Source organism: Peromyscus eremicus, chromosome 3, assembly GCF_949786415.1.
Source record: "Peromyscus eremicus chromosome 3, PerEre_H2_v1, whole genome shotgun sequence".
Taxonomy (NCBI): domain Eukaryota; kingdom Metazoa; phylum Chordata; class Mammalia; order Rodentia; family Cricetidae; genus Peromyscus; species Peromyscus eremicus.
Window position 1 is genome coordinate 138,467,543 of NC_081418.1, and position 15,777 is coordinate 138,483,319.

Genomic DNA, 15,777 nt, shown 5'->3' on the forward strand with positions numbered 1-15,777 from the left:
CACAAAACTCTGACACAGAGGTCTGGGGTCAGAGCACTTGCCTAGCATGCATGAGGTGCCGGGATCCAGTCTCAATACTGCAAGCAAACAAACCAACTAACCGATAAATAGAATAAAACTTGATCTAGAACTGGGCAAGGGATGAACAAGAAACCCAGCACTCTGCCATTTCCAGAACCTTCATCTTGTCCCTTGGAGAAGTAAATCAGGCTACCATGTGTTTTCTCTACCCCACCACCTCTTGGTTGGATCCTTCGGCCATTCCTAAGGCTGCTCTCTGAACCCCAAAAGACAACCTGTGAGAATCGGGTAACCTGAACTCACACAAAGAAAAACCATGGAAGCCAGGGGGTGGAGCATGCCTTTGATCCCAGAACTCTGGAGGCAGAGCCAAGCGGATCTCTGTGAGTTCGAGGCCAGCCTGGGCTACAGAATGAGTTCCAGGACAGGCTCCAAAGCTACACAGAGAAACCCTGTCTCGGAAAAAAGAGAGAGAGAGAGAGAGAGAGAGAGAGAGAGAGAGAGAGAGAGAAACCCCATGGACTGACTGACTCTCACTTCTCCCAAAGCCAAGTACACCTTAGCACCCATACAATCTGTCCCACCCTTCCACAGATGAAGGCAAGATAAATGTCCAGCCTCCTAGAACATTTCGCCACCTGCCTCAGGCAGGAATCTCCCCCTGCCTGTCTTGGTCTGACTGTGGCTGAAGAAATCTCTTCACGGTTGTCCAAGTGAACCACGGCTTCTGTCTCCCTACCCGGAGCTCTGCCCAACATCACCTCCCATCAACTATCACTTGGGGCTCAATGTCAAGGTGGAGAGCAGCCAGGTTGGAGGGCAGCCAGGAAGAAACAACACTAGTCTTTCATCCTGGCCAAAGCGACTCACGAAGCCATCCTGGGGGCTCCAGGGGAAGGGGGAAGGCACGGTTCTGGCCCAGTGAGCTTGGCAGGAACCCGGCAGAAAGTTGCCAGACACAAGATCGTTGCTAGTAAGACACAGAACAGAGGGCTGCGCCAGATAATGGGTCCTTCTGCTCAGGTTTCACTCTGAGTCAACAGCCCCCTCAGGCGGAGAGCCCCACCCCAGGGCCCACCCTATGTGTCATCTCGGCCCCTCCCCAGTGCCCTCTGCACCGGCCCTAACACTCAACCGGATATGCAGTCCCATCCCCCAGGAGGGTCACCCTGGCCTTAGCACAGCTCCCATTTCCTGCCCCTGGTGACTCCTCTGAAGTCTATTGTTCCCATTGAGTTTGGGTCAAAGGAAGCTGGGTCCCCACCCATGGGGGCCTGCCTGCCCACCCTGGCCCAAATCAGGGAGCAGCAGGCCCATCCTCCTACCTTTCTGGAAGCTGGCCTGTGTTACAAGCAAACAGAGGGCACAGAACTTCTTGGCCTGAGGTTCTGGTGGGAAATTTCCCACAGAGCCTGTCCCACCAGCTGAGGGCCCCAGGGACAACCACACAGGTGTGACTAGACTCTCCCCAACACACAACCTTAAAAAGGGCGCAGAGAAAACTACCATTTCAGAGGTCAAGGCAACTCTGGAGATGGAGCCTCCACAGTCCCAGTGAGGCAGCCTGCCCTATCCCAGCCTCCACCTGGGCCCCGAGCCTGGTGACACCCCCGCCCTCAGGGTGCTGGGGAGCAGCTGTTCAGCTCCGATTTCAGAGCCTTAAACAGAGCTGCCTGCCCGTTCCCACTTCTGCCAACAAAGGGTCAAGGGGGCAAAGAGGTAAAGCCACCCCCAGGAGCCCTGAAGTTCCAACTGCCACCAGACCAGCCTCAACGACAGGAAGGGTAAGGGCCACAGTCAGGGACCAGTGTCTTCTACCTCCCCTGAGAAGGAGGAGACACAAGTTTGGCAATAGTTATTGCTTTGTGACAGTCACCAGCACAAGACTACAGAATGGAGGCCAAAGGAGGCTGTGACATTTGCATCCTGGGAGATGGAAGAGATAGAGCTGGGGTTGGAAGCTCGGTGGGGGAGCAGGGTACTCAGCAAACCTGAGGCTCTGGGCTCATTCCTAGAACCAAAAAGCAAAATGACTGAGTGGATGGACGCATAGATAGATAGATAGATAGATAGATAGATAGATAGATAGATAGATAGACAGATAGATAAACAGACAGACAGATAGACAGAGATGGATGGATGGATGGATGGATGGATGGATGGATGGACAGATAGCTAGATGAGGAGATACACGCATACATACATAGATACTTCCCCCACCTGGTAGAGTAATACTTAGACCTCTAGAGGAAGGAGAGTATATTAGAAATATTAGAAGGCTCTCCCGGGGTCCTCCCAGACTGGCATGCTTATATCCTACTATAAAGTAGTTAGCTATATACTTTCTTCTCGGATGCAGGAAAAAATGCCTGCCTGCAACCATCTTCCTGCATCACAAGATGGTAGATACCACCCAAGTCAGACTGTTACAGTCTCCATACCGGATGGACCAAAGTTAGCTAAGATGTGGGGGCTCAGATATTGGGATACACAAATCCTGAGACAGACTTTAACGTGAAGAGCTTGAGTTACAGTCCCAGCTCTGCCACTCTGGGCATGTGCAATTCTAAACATTTTGTGGTCCCTCCCGGGGCCTCAGTTTCCCCACAAAGGGGCTGGACATTGACAGAGGGTCTAACAGTACCCAAGAGGGTACCAGTGCTCAGCAAATTCACCCTGAGGGAAAGGCAAAATGGAAATGAGAATATGAGAGCTGGAGAATGACGTTACCTGGTAGCAAAGGAAGGCCTCCCCCCGGCACTGGACCCACAGCAAATGTTCAATTCATGTTGGCAAAATAAACATGATGAACAGAGTGGGGTTTCCTAAGGGGGATTCAGAGAAACAGTCACTCAAAACCCTCTAGTTTCATGTGTTATTAAGACCCTGGATTCGACCCTCAGCAAGCTTGGGAAAACATAAGCTACACCATTTCCAAGGGCCCTGGGGTATGCTATCAGGTGCTTTGCAAACACTGAGTTTTCAGAGCAAGTTTTCTACACGGGTATTAGTTACTTACCCTCCCACCCCATCCACCCCAGCCCCAGCCTCTTACCCCCACCCCCACCATGTTACTCATCAGGAAACTGAGCCCAAAAGCCTTAAAGGTAATGAGTGAGTGTCCTGCCCGGGTCTATCTGACACACACACACACACACACACACACACACACACACACACACACACACACACCGTGCCTGTGCATTTTCCACCACAGGAGAGCTGTTTTTGTAAATCAGCAGTACACATGGCCTGAGCAGTTAGGAATATGAGGTATTTCCCAGCAGACCATCTAATCTACAACAGCAGGATAGACGGGAAGATACACACAAGAGGCCCCACTCCTGACACAGTTTTCTGTTCCTTCCTTCCAAGAAACCCTAGCCATCATCTCTCTGTTGTGTTAATGAGAGAGAACTCTAATGCCAAGTCTGTCTGTGATACTCACACAACGCTCCTGTCAATATCCTGGACCCAGCTAACAAGTCCAAGGCAGCCCTGTCACTGAAGCATTCACGCAGTGAGATGCTCAAGTCTCCACCCCAGAAACGAGGTAGTGTAGCAAGGTGTGAAGAGTGAGGGAGTAATCCCAACGCTCTGGAAGCTGAGGCAGGGGATCACCCAATTTGAACCCAGCCTGGGTTACAGAGCAAGGCCCTGACTATTAAGGAATAGTCAGGTCTGATAGTCTACTAAGGAAGGAGAGATTATTCCACCAGTGGGTCCAAGGAGAGGCGAACCCTGAGATGTAGTTCAGACCCGTATACATGGACACTCTTTTGTCCTTGAGGCCAACTTAGAAACACTATCAGCATCCCAACATCCCACATGGTCAGCTAAGCCTGGTGACTCAGGCCTGTAATCCCAGCAGGCTGAGGTAGGTAACTGCCTTTTGAGTCTGTCTCAAAAAAGAGTTGATTTTTTTTGTCATTGCTTTTTTTTTTTTTGATGAAAGTCAACTTATGCTAGGGTAGTAATACCAGGCCAGGCTTGACTAGACTTCGGTCCCAAAAGAAAACAATCTAACAAGGTCTCTTCCTTTTAGGGGGTCCACCCCCACAAACATTCCCCCAAACCCATCCTATCCCCTAAAGGCAAAGACCTCAGCTTTGCCTAGCCTTCCAGCAGTTCTCCACACTATTCAACAGGATCCACTCTCCCTCAGAAAGACAGCTGCCTGGAAGGGGGGCAGGTGTAGGCAGCTTCCTGCCAGCTCTGCCCAACCCAGCAGGGATGGAGTGGGGAGTGGGGGCGGGGGGGGGGCACCTCCAACTACTACTGTCAATTTTTCTCCCCGCACACAAAGAACTTGGAGACACTGTCTCCTGCTCCGGTTCTGCAGGAAGAAGTCAGAGCCAGAACCAACATCCTCAGAGCGAGGACAGTCTTGGGGAGGAGGCATCACACACCCACTTCGACACTCAGGGTTTTCAGACAGCACCCTCTTCAAGGTGTACTGTATGTAGTACAATGTACACACTGTCACGTTCAGCACAAACAAATGCACCTACTGAAAGCAAGGTGAGTCACCGCGCACAGATCTCTCTCTCCCTCAGGAACACCCAAAACTTAAGGATGCTGACACAGTAAGACCTCGCTAGAACTCACTCACAGAATCGGAGTGTGTGGGTGTGCCTGGGGCCCGCTGACATGTGTGTGCACCGCGGCGCGACCCTGGGCTGCTTGCTAGGGTATAGTGCCTTGGAGTTTGGGAGCTCACTCCTCAGCATGGGGAGCAACAGCGTCTCAAACCCTGGAGACCTCTGCAAAAGTTCCTAGCAATACACCTCCCTCCTGGGCTCGCTTCTCCAGGACGAAAAGTAGAAAAAGCCCTGGCTGGGGCTCTTAAATCGCCTATTTCTGATACTTCAACCCAGGCGACCCTGCTCTGCCCAGCCCCTGGGCTCCACCGCCCGCACGTGCCCCGCGGGTTCTGCCCGGTAGTGCTGCCCGGGACCACGAGGGACACCGAGATCCTCCGAACTCAGCAACCTTACCGGTCCCAAGAGTGCGGGAGGCGGGGTGGGAGCGCTCGGCCGGCTGCAGCAGGTCCGCGCGGGGCGCCAAGTCTTCCAGCCGCGGCGACGGCTGCGGGGCCGGGGCGCGGAGCTGCGGCGGTCCCCACCCCCGGGGCCGGAGTTTGCAAAGGAGCCCGGCAGGAATGCGCGGAATGGGCGCTGGAATGAGACGCGCGCGGCTGGGGAGGGAGCGGAGGGAGTGGCGCTGCCACCCTCACCTCGGGGAGGAGACCCGGCCAGAGAGGGGCCGGGCTGCGCGGCGGGGCGGAGCCCAGGGGACCGCGGGCAAGCACGGGACCAGGCACAGCCCAGAAAACCCGGGGTCCCCTCGGCGCCTCTGCGGCTCGCGCCTACTCGCCTAGGCGCTGATCTACCGATTTCCGCCTCTCATCCAGCCTCCCCACATCCCTCGGTGGCGTTGAGTCCTAGCTGTCCTACCACCACTTCCAGCTGAAAACCGTCCCCTCCGCCGGGGTGGGGCGCGCCTTGCTGCCGCTCCTGGAAGGACGCGGTCGCGAGCAGGAAGGGCTGTTCCCTTCCCCGAGGCTGCTACCGAGGACTCTCGCTCCGGGAGCAGGAAGCAGGAACTCCCGGCTCTGCTCCCAGATCCGCCACCGCTTTCCCTCTCCAGCCCTCCCCAGTACTGGCCCTTTCAGTTCTCTTGGTGTCCCTCAGGATCTGCAGAACTGTCACTCAGAAAGCAGGGAAAGGGGAGACCCGTCATGGGCTCAGTTGTAACTCCCTGAATCTTTATCCTGTTAATAGGTTCACCGGATGCTGCGAGAATAAGGATATAGGGTCCCGGCAGGGGTTCACAGAGAGCTGGAACTGACTGGGGACCCAGGATACAGGACAGCGTCGCCATGAAGTTAGAAGTCCGGGTGTTACAGAAACGTGCCAAATCAACTTAGGAGAAACACGTGGCTTGGGCTGAGTAATCTTTATAAATATTTGACTTAAAACAGTTACAGTTACTACATAGCTCTAGCACCCACCTTGTCATTTTGGGAGACTTAAAACCAAAGAAAAGATTTGGCTATTTCCAAAAACCAAACAATCTTTGCAACATCAACATTTAGTTTTTATTGCTGTGGCTCTCCCTGTCTGATCTCCTTGGCCAAACAGAAAACCCTTGAAGGCAGTAAATTGCCGGATTTATCTTATCTTTTACCCAACACTAACAACATAAGATGGAGATATACGTAATAAATGAGAGGAGGGTAGCATGGGAAATGTTGGAAAGAAAGTATTGTGAATGCCGCGGCTGTACCCAAGAGAGGTGGTCCAAAGAGTCTGCGGAAATGCCGGCATCACGGGGCTAAGCAGCATCCAGCCTTACAAAGTGAGGACTTTGAAGGAAGCAGCCCTCATTTGGATATATAAATGCTGGTGTGCTTATTAAACAGTGAGTCATAACAAAGCCTGGTCACATCCCATTCACATGAAAAGAGCAGCGCAAGGCAGTGTATCTGTGAGCGGGAAGTGCAAACTGTACTGCCACTTAATTCACCAAACCTTTGTGGAGTGTTTGTTGACTCTGGCACCAAACTGAGTGCAGAAAACGGCCCCTCTGCCCTCAAGAAGTTCTCCGTCGAAGCAAGACCGTCATTTAATAACGCAACGTCCAGCATGAATTCAGGAGTGGAATTCAAGGCATAGGGTGGCTTTTCTCAGTGTGAGGTTCACTCAGGGCCCTGTGTATGCTAGGCAAATGCTCTACTACCATGCTGTGGCCCCAGTGTTAATTTGTTTTGGTGTTTAAGACTGTGTCTATTGAGTTACTCAGACTGACCTTGAACTCTGTAGCCCTGGCGTGCCTTGAACTGGTCAATTCTCCTGCCTCAGCCATGGGAATTAGCTGGAATTACAGTACAGGTCTTTGCTACCAGGTCTATGAGGTGACCTCAATCCAGTTCTTAAAGGACACATGAGTTTGCCAAGTGGTTTTTCAGGAATGTTTGATGTGAAAAATTAAGAGCAAAACAAGCAGTAGGGTGTGGTAGCCCACACCTGAAATCCTAGCTCAAGGGAGAATGAAGCTTAAGACCAGCGTGGACCAAAGGGTAAGAGAAGTGGGCTCCGGACTGTGAGGCTCGTAAAGGCTGCGCTGAAGACGCGGCCGTCATGAAGGCCACTTAGACCCAGGTGTGACTTACTTGGTGTATCATTAAATTCTCAGGCAAAAGTCTGGAACATCATGTCCTGTCCTAAACACACGCAGTGACCCTGAGACTGAACAGAGAGCCTCGGGATCTGGAAATAATAAAAGTAAATCCATGTGTGATCTGTGACTAGAGGTTGTCCTTTAAGCTGATAGGGAAACTGCTACAGCTGGACAGCTGACCACGTCACACTTAAGTAGGAGCTCTGGCCAGCGGTGGTGTGGTGGTCTGGTGGCAAGGGCCTGAGAAGGTCAAAGCAGGAAGATCAAGCATTCGGGGCCAGCCTGGACTATACTGCAAAACTCTGTCTCAAAAATAAAATAAGATTAGTTAATTTGAACTACAGGGAAACAGGACCCTGTGGAAGGGGAATCTGGCCAGGACAGTGTGGGGTGCAGGCAGGAGAATTGACCAGACAGCACAGAGGAGGATGCTTGGAGATCCCTCTGCTTGCTTGCTTCTCTTCAAGACCATTGGGGATCCAAGCTGGGAAAGCGTGTCTTCTAGCTTCCTAGTTCCTACCCTTACAGGCTTCTAGAGAGTTCTAGGTCTTCGGGAATTCTACTTTCTGCGCAGATGAGGACCATCTCAGAATACTTTCTGCTAAAGAAAACTAATCAGGTGCGCCCATTCTGAGGGCTGGTGGCTGGCAGTGATTTTTTTTTTTTTAATTGATGTATATGTGTGTGTGCCTGCATGCACTAGGCCAGAGGACGTCAGATTCCCCTGGAGCTGGAGTTACAAGTGATGGTGTGAGCTGCCTGATGTGGGTGCTGGGAGCTGAACCCCAGGTGCTCTACAAGAATACTAAATAACCACTGGGCCATCTTTCCATCCCCCACAGGGACTTTACAGAAGTAGTCTGCTCTGCTTAGAAGACAGGACCTCCATTTCACTGGCCCGCAGGACTGAATCTGCTGGTGGGAATGTTTGTTTTAGCTGTTTACATCCAGCTGGAAGACACAGAGCTCTTCCTATTACATCAAATGGCCCATGACTTGCCTCATTTACTGGCGCTCCAGACCGACAAGTGGGTGGAGGCCAAAGGCAAGGTGGTTGTGGTCAGAGCTGGTTTTGATGTGGAGAGGGTATTTGTGTTGATTAGGCCCCAAGTCAAACTTTAAAACCATATTAATTAGTGTTACCATATGCTGTTTGGTATTATTTCCATTCCTGTAATAAACTCTGTTTTTTTAACCCACTTCGGTCATAATCAAAATTTTTATAAGAATCCTTTATTGAACAAATTCACTCACATCTATGTGATGGAATTGGTCGAAGCTGCTAGTAACTGGGATATTTAAAATTTGTAGTATTTTCTTTAGTGTTTTCTGTTTTTTTGTTTGATTCTGAGGATCAAACCCAGGGCCTGACCTGCCATATACTCTAACACTGAGCTACACTCGTTCCTACACTATGATATTTTAAATAATCCAGATAGCCATGATTTACTACATGAAAAGGGCAGATTCTCTCTCTCTTTTCCTAGGGTTTTGTTTTTTGTTTTGTTTTGTTTTGTTTTGTTTTTGAGACTGGGTTTCTCTGCATAGCCCTGGCTGTCCTAGAACTCACTCTATAGACCAGGCTGGCCTCAAACTCTCAGAGATCCAACTGCCTCTGCCTCCCAAGTGCTGGAATTAAAGGTATGTGCCACCACTGGGCCAGATTCTCAGAGTAGTGTGCACAGGTTGATTCCAGAAGATTTGGGGCTTTTTGTCATTGTTGTTGTTATTTATTTTTTTAAGGATTTGTTTCTGGAAACAAATATATATTATATATTTGTATATATACATACACATATACATATATACATACATATACATATGCACATATACATATATATTAGAGAGAGAGAGAGAGAGAGAGAGAAGGGATTTGTTAGAATGACTTACAGGCTGTGGTCCAGCTAATCCAATAGTGGTTGCCTATGAATGGAAGGTCCAAGAATCCAGTAGTTATTCAGTCCATAAGGCTGAATGTCTCAGCTGGTCTTTGGCATACATCAGAATCCCCAGGAGTAGTATCTAATGCCAGTGAAAGAACACACTTCCTAGGGAGACAAAAGCAAGCAGACAAAAGGCAAAAACCTTCTTCGGATACTTATTTAGGCTTCCAGCAGAAGGCAGGGCCCAGATTAGAGGTATTTCTTCCCACCTCAAAGATTCAGATTAGAACCAGACAGTGGTGGTGCACGCCTTTAATCCTAGCACTCGGGAGGCAGAGGCAGGTGAATCTTTATGAGTTCATGGCTGGCCTGGTCTACAGAGTGAGTTCCAGGAAAGCCAGAGCTACATAGAGAAACCCTGTCTCAAAAAGCCTCCCCCCTCAAAAAAAAAAAAAGAAAAAAAAAGATTCAGATTATGAGTGGATCTTCCTGCCAGGGCGGGGGCACACATACACCTTTAATCCCAGCACTTGGGAGGCAGAGGCAGGCGGATCTCTATGAGTTCAAGGCCAGCCTGGTTTACAGGATGAGTCCAGGGGGCAGAAATAGATCTCCCCAAATCAAATTAAGCAAAAATCCCTCATAGTTGTGACCTATTTTGTTAATTCTAGATGTAGTCAACTTGACAACCAAGAATAGCATCACACCTACTGAGCCACCTCTTCAGCTCCTATGGTTTCTTTTGGTGTCTGGTGGTAGGCAGTGACACACACCTTTAATCCCAGCACTCAGGAGGCAGAGCCAGGCGGATCTCTGTGAGTTCAAGGCCAGCCTGGTCTGCAGAGCAAGACCCAGGACAGGCTCCAAAAACTACACAGAGAAACCCTGTCTCAAACAAACAAAAAAAGATTTCTTTTCATGGCTCAAAAGACAGGCAGCTCACAATTACCTGTAACTACAGCTCCAGGGAGCTCTGGTGCCTCTCTGCCTCTAGATTCTCTCTCTCTCTCTCTCTCTCTCTCTCTCTCTCTCTCTCTCTCTCTCTCTCGCTCTGTCTCTCTCTCTCTCTCTCTCTCTCTCTCTCTCTCTCTCTCTCTCTCTCACACACACACACACACACACACACTGATAAAGAGGTTATTTTTAGTTAAAAGAATTCAATAAATGAATCTTTGGGAAATATCAACATTTGAAAGTCCCAGGTTTTTCATGGATTTCGTTATCCGAAGTATTTACTTCAGCTGTTGCTAAGTCACAGCTTGTAAGTCTGGAAAGTTTTCCCAGTGACCCAGTTTCTCAAAAACAAGGACAGGCAAGATGGCTCAGGGGTAATAGCAATGCCACCAAGCCTGACCTGGGTTCCAATCATCTCACCAGCCCTGGGTTACTTTTACTATTGCTTCCTCAAAGAGGATGCACCTGGAGGTTTATCTTGGCAATAGAGCATTTGCCTAGCATACACAAAGTCCTGGGTTCCAACACCACGTGCACGCTCACGCACGCATGCATGCACGCACGCACACAGGGCAGGGGCCTTCTAGGCAGAGGGTATAGATCAGTGATCTTGGATATACCTAGCTGGCTCAAGGCTGTAGACAGATACCATCCCCAGCACTGAAAATAATAAAATTAATAATCTCTGGGTGAACTATCTCGGGAGCAGCAGGTCCTAATGGTTAAATTGTCTCCCTCCCCTGTATACTGAGGAGCAAACCTCTCATACCTCACAACCTGACAGTGTTTGGAGGTAAAATTCTTTTTTTTTAAAAAAATATTTATCTATTTTTATGTGCATTGGAGTTTTGCCTGTGTAAGGGTGTTAGTCAGGTCCCCTGGAACTGTAGTTACAGACAGCTGTGAGCCTCCATGTACGCACTGGGAATCGAACCCAGTCCTCTGGAAGAAGTCATGTCTCCAGCCCCGGAGGTAAAATTCTTTAAAGAAGTGATTAAATACCAGAAGTGGCAACTCATGCCTGTAATCTCAGTATTCCAGGGGCTGAGGCAGATGGATTGCCATGAGTTTGAGGTCAGCTTTGACTATATAATGAATTCCAGGCCAGCCTGGGCTGTAGAGTGAGACCCTGTTTCAGAAAGGAAAACAACACGGCTGGAAAGACGGCTCAGCAGTTAACAGCTCTTGTTGCTCTTGCAGAAGAAGGAGGCTGAGTTCCCAGCCTGGTGGCTTCCAACCCTGTGTTAACTCCAGTTCCAGGAGTTCCAGGCGCCCTCTTCTGGCCTCCTCCGGCACTGCAGGCATATGGTGTACAGACATGCATACACGCAGGCAAACACTCAGCCACACATTTACATTGTTTTAACTATAATTATTTGTTTCTTGTGCACATGGAAGCCAGAAGACAACTTCCAGGAGTCTCTTTTCTCCTTCCACCAACTGTGTCCCAGGGACAGAACTCATACTTATGGTGATATTTTATTTGTACTGAAATGTGATTTTATTTGTATGTTAATAAATAAAGTTGCCTGGGGGTCAGAGCTAACAGCAAGCCATAGCAGAAGCCGGGTGATTGTGCACACCTTTAATCCAAATCACATGACAGACAGATCTCTGTGTGTTCAAGGATACAGCCAGCATGGAGACACACGCCTTTAATCTCAATACCAACCATAGAAGACCTGGAGGTCTGTATAGACAGGCAGCGACGAGGAGGTCATGTGGTTGGGTTTACAACCAATGAGAAGGCAGAACAGAAAGTCAATAAAAAGACAGATACACAGGAAGTAGGTCTCTTGCTGAGGGGAATTACAGCAGCGGCAGTGAAGGGTAAGAAAGGGTTTTTAGCTCTTAGCTATTGCTCTGACCTCTTGTGCTTTTAATTCTGCATTTGGCTCTGTGTTTCTTATTTAAAAAAGACTGTTACGCCGGGCGGTGGTGGCGCACGCCTTTAATCCCAGCACTCGGGAGGCAGAGGCAGGCGGATTTCTGTGAGTTCGAGGCCAGCCTGGGCTACCAAGTAAGTTCCAGGAGAGGCGCAAAGCTACACAGAGAAACCCTGTCTCGAAAAACCCCCCCAAAAAAAAAAAAAAAAAAAAACGTGCGCCACCACCGCCCGGCCTTGAATTTAATTTTGTTTGCATTGAAATAAACAGGTTCTACACAGTCAGGTCCAGTTGAAGCCTGTCTGGGCTGTATATGACTGTCTCAAAAAGACCAATAAATAAAGAAAAATAATAATCACAGATGCATCGGTGGTTATCCTGGTTGGCAGCGTAGCCATGGACCATCTAAAGGGAGATATCCTAAGAGTAACTCAGCAGAGAACTCAGGATTGAGGAAGATACCAAGAGCGAGCCTAGCCGGGCAGCGGTGGCACACAACATTAATCCCAGCACTCAGGAGGCAGAGGCAAGTGGATCTCTGTGAGTTCAAGGCCAGCCTTGTCTATAAAGTAAGTTTCAGGACAGCCAGAGCTGTTGTATAAAGAAACCCTATCTTGAAAAAAACCGAAAGAAAAAAAAAATGAGGTGAAGGTGTAATTGAAGGTTATTGCGTGATGGAGTGGGTGTATATGTACAGAACGTTGTTAACATAACAAACTGACAGTCTGTTCACAAGAAACGATAAATGTCTGAAGAAGAGATGGATATGTTAGCCCTGGTGACTCAGTATCCATAACTAGGTACAATTTTTATGTGTCCATTCGAAAATTCATCTTGTTACATTTAGGACTTCAAAGGACAGGGTGGGGTCCATGAGACCCTGTCTCAGAAAACCATGTAAATAAGTATATAGATAAATTGAATAAAAAGGGAAAGAAAAACCTAAGGAAAAACAAAAACCAGAAACTGCAGTAACTCCCTGACTAGATCAGTATGGAGCCTGTACAGTGTAAGGAAGAACTATGGTTTTTGTTTTGTTTTTCATTTCAAGATGGGATCTCCCTTCATAGTGAAAGCAGAATTCATGAGCTTCTTGCCTCGGTCTGCCCAATGCTGGCAATGTAGATATAAGCCGCCATGCCTAGCAGGACTCTATCTGCTAATATGGAAACACAAGCTGGGGATGAACAAGCCACAGAGCCAAGTACACAGCACGGGGTGGGAAATCACACGTGTTCATTTTTGCCCCAACTCTGAAAAGATACAGACTAGAGAGAAGCTTGGAAGTGACTGAATAGAAGGAGGGGGTAGGAAGGGACTTCGTATAACTTTTCAAAAATTATTTCTATCCATTTTCTAGATCTCTTTGGAATGTTTACTAGAGTCACCAAAGAGGCTAGCCTCTGGCCCTGCCTGCAAGGGATAATCTAGAGCAGGTTAGAATCTAGAGCAGGTTAGCCTTTAGGAAGGCCTAGGAGGGAATATGTAGACTGGGCTACCCCAGGTGGGAGGACACATCCTAAGTGGGGAGTTGATTGCTAATCTCTGGATGCAGTGTGACCAGCTGCTCAACTTCTGCCTCCACATGCTACATCCCATCATGGTGGACTGGACCCTCAAACTGTGAACCAAAATAGGTCCTTTCTCCCTTAATCTGCTGTTATTAGGGTATTGCCTTATTACTGCAGCAGAAAAAGTCACTGGGGCCAGGTGTGGTGGCACATGCCTTTAATCCCAGCACTCAGGAGGCAGAGGCAGGCGGATCTCAGTGAGTTCGAGGTCAGCCTGGTCTACAGAGTGAGATCCAGGAAAGGCATCAAAGCTACACAGAGAAGCCCTGTCTTGGGGGGGGGGGTGGATATATATATATATATATATATATATATATATATATATATATATATACTCTATTAATACCTATACCTGACTAAGGATAATGTAAAATAGACCAAAACCAAAATCAAACAACACTTAACAATTTAAGTTTTTCTTTACATTTTATTTGTTTTGTGCATGTGGCAGTCAGAGGACAACTTTTGGGAACCGCATCTAGGGATCAAACTCAGGTTGTTAGGCTTAGCGGCAAGCACCCTTCCCTGCTGAGCCACCTAGCCAGCCCTCAGTTTTAAGTTCATCTCATTCCTGGCTTTCTTTGCCTTCATCCTCATCTCCTCTCAACCACCACACTCCCAGGCTTCCTGCTCTCAAGCTGAAGAGATGGACAGCGGCACAGACACCTCAAGACTGAGTTCTCCTCACAAAGGAGATGACAGAAGACAGGGACCAAGGGACAAAGACAGGAGAGAGAGGATGAGGGAGAAGGGGAAGGGAACAAGGGAGAGGGGAAGGGATATCTGTCCCGGAAGGACAAAGGACTGCCTCTGCATAGAGAAGAGACAGATGTGGCCCATAGGCAAATGTCTATTTATAAAGGTGAAGGGGAAACCCAGTGTTAGGACGAGGTGTTTGATTTTGATTGGACAGGTTAATTAGCTGCAGTTTGGATGTTGAATGACAGGCACACAAAGACCCTTGTGTAGAAAAGGCTGGCCACCAGCTTGGGTGGAGCCATTAGTAGGTGAGTTCTAACCGGAGCTCCTTAGGTGGTTGGGGGTGTGCCTTCCAGGGGGGATTGTAGGACTTGGTCCATCCCCCTCTCTTCTGCTTCTTGTGTGGGAGTAAGTCTCCCCCCACCACACCCCACACCTCCTGTCATTTGCTATCTGACCCCTCAGCTAAACAAGATAGATCCCACCCAACCACAAGGTAGAAATTCCAAAACCAGAAGCCAAGGGCCTGGGAATGTAGTTTCGTTGAAGGAAGGGCATGTTCCTTCCATTTATGAGGCTCTGGGTTCTGCCCTCCCCACTGCAGATTTTACTTGAAAACAAAAACCAGCCTCCCCCTCGCCTGCCCATGGACACTCTTATGCTGTTTTCCTGCTCAGGCTAACTATGTGGGAAGGCAGCCATGAAAGGGGCCTGAGGAAAGGCCTGGCAGAGCTGGACACCAGATCTTGGGTCACATACTTGAAAACTGCTAAAAAAAAAAAAAAAAAAAAAAAGAAATTCGAAAGAAAGAAAAGAGGGGCTGGAGAGATGGCTCAGCAGTTAAGAGCTTTGGCTGTTCTTTCAGAGGTCCTGAGTTCAATTCCCAGCAACCACATGGTGGCTCACACCATCTGTAATGAGATCTGGCACCCTCTTCTGTATACATAATAAATAAATAAATCTTTAAAAAAAAAAAGAAAAAGAAGAAAGAAAGGAAGGAAGGGAGAAAAAAGAAAGAAAGAAGAAAAAAAAGAAAAAAATAGCCGGGCAGTGGTGGCACACAACTTTAATTCCAGCAGAGCCCCACAGATCTCTGTGAGTTTAAGGCCAGTCTACAGAATGAGATACAGGGCTACACAGAGAAACCCTGTCTTGAAAAACCAAAAAAGAAAAAGAAAAAGGCGCATGAGTGTTTTGCCAGCATATATTGTTAATCCCAAAGATGCAGGAGGAGCATCCACCCAAACCATTGTGACCAATTTAGGCAAGCAATTGATTAAAACAGGCCTTTTTATTCCTGAACTCCTAGGTGGAGTCTGAGAGGTCAGCACTAGACAGGAGGAAGACAGGGTTTTTATAGGGGTAAGAGGTTTCCAAATGGAGGATTCTGCAGGCAAATAGGAAGGATTACTGGAGCATAACATAAGCATACAGGTTAGTCCTAATGACCTCCTGAAACAAAGACATGATTGCAAGGAAGTATACCAAGGTAGTCATAACAACAGGTAGTCATAACAACCGTTTGAAACAAAGATAGGGTGCAAGATGGTTATAAATATTTTTCTGAAACAAAGACATGGT

At 48.4% G+C, this 15,777-nt stretch overlaps 1 protein-coding gene across 1 annotated transcript in view; it reads right to left on the reverse strand.

Moving 5' to 3' along the window:
* Tead4 (TEA domain transcription factor 4) overlaps window positions 1–13,065 on the reverse strand; it is an 85,598-nt gene extending 72,533 nt beyond the window's left edge. The window contains exons 1-3 of the mRNA XM_059257125.1: window positions 13,024–13,065; window positions 5,444–5,537; window positions 5,019–5,198 (exon numbers count right to left, since the gene is read on the reverse strand). Of these exons, the coding sequence (XP_059113108.1) occupies window positions 5,019–5,198; window positions 5,444–5,537; window positions 13,024–13,065 (316 nt within the window). The remainder of the gene's footprint in view (window positions 1–5,018; window positions 5,199–5,443; window positions 5,538–13,023) is intronic.
* Between the last annotated feature and the right edge of the window lie 2,712 nt (window positions 13,066–15,777).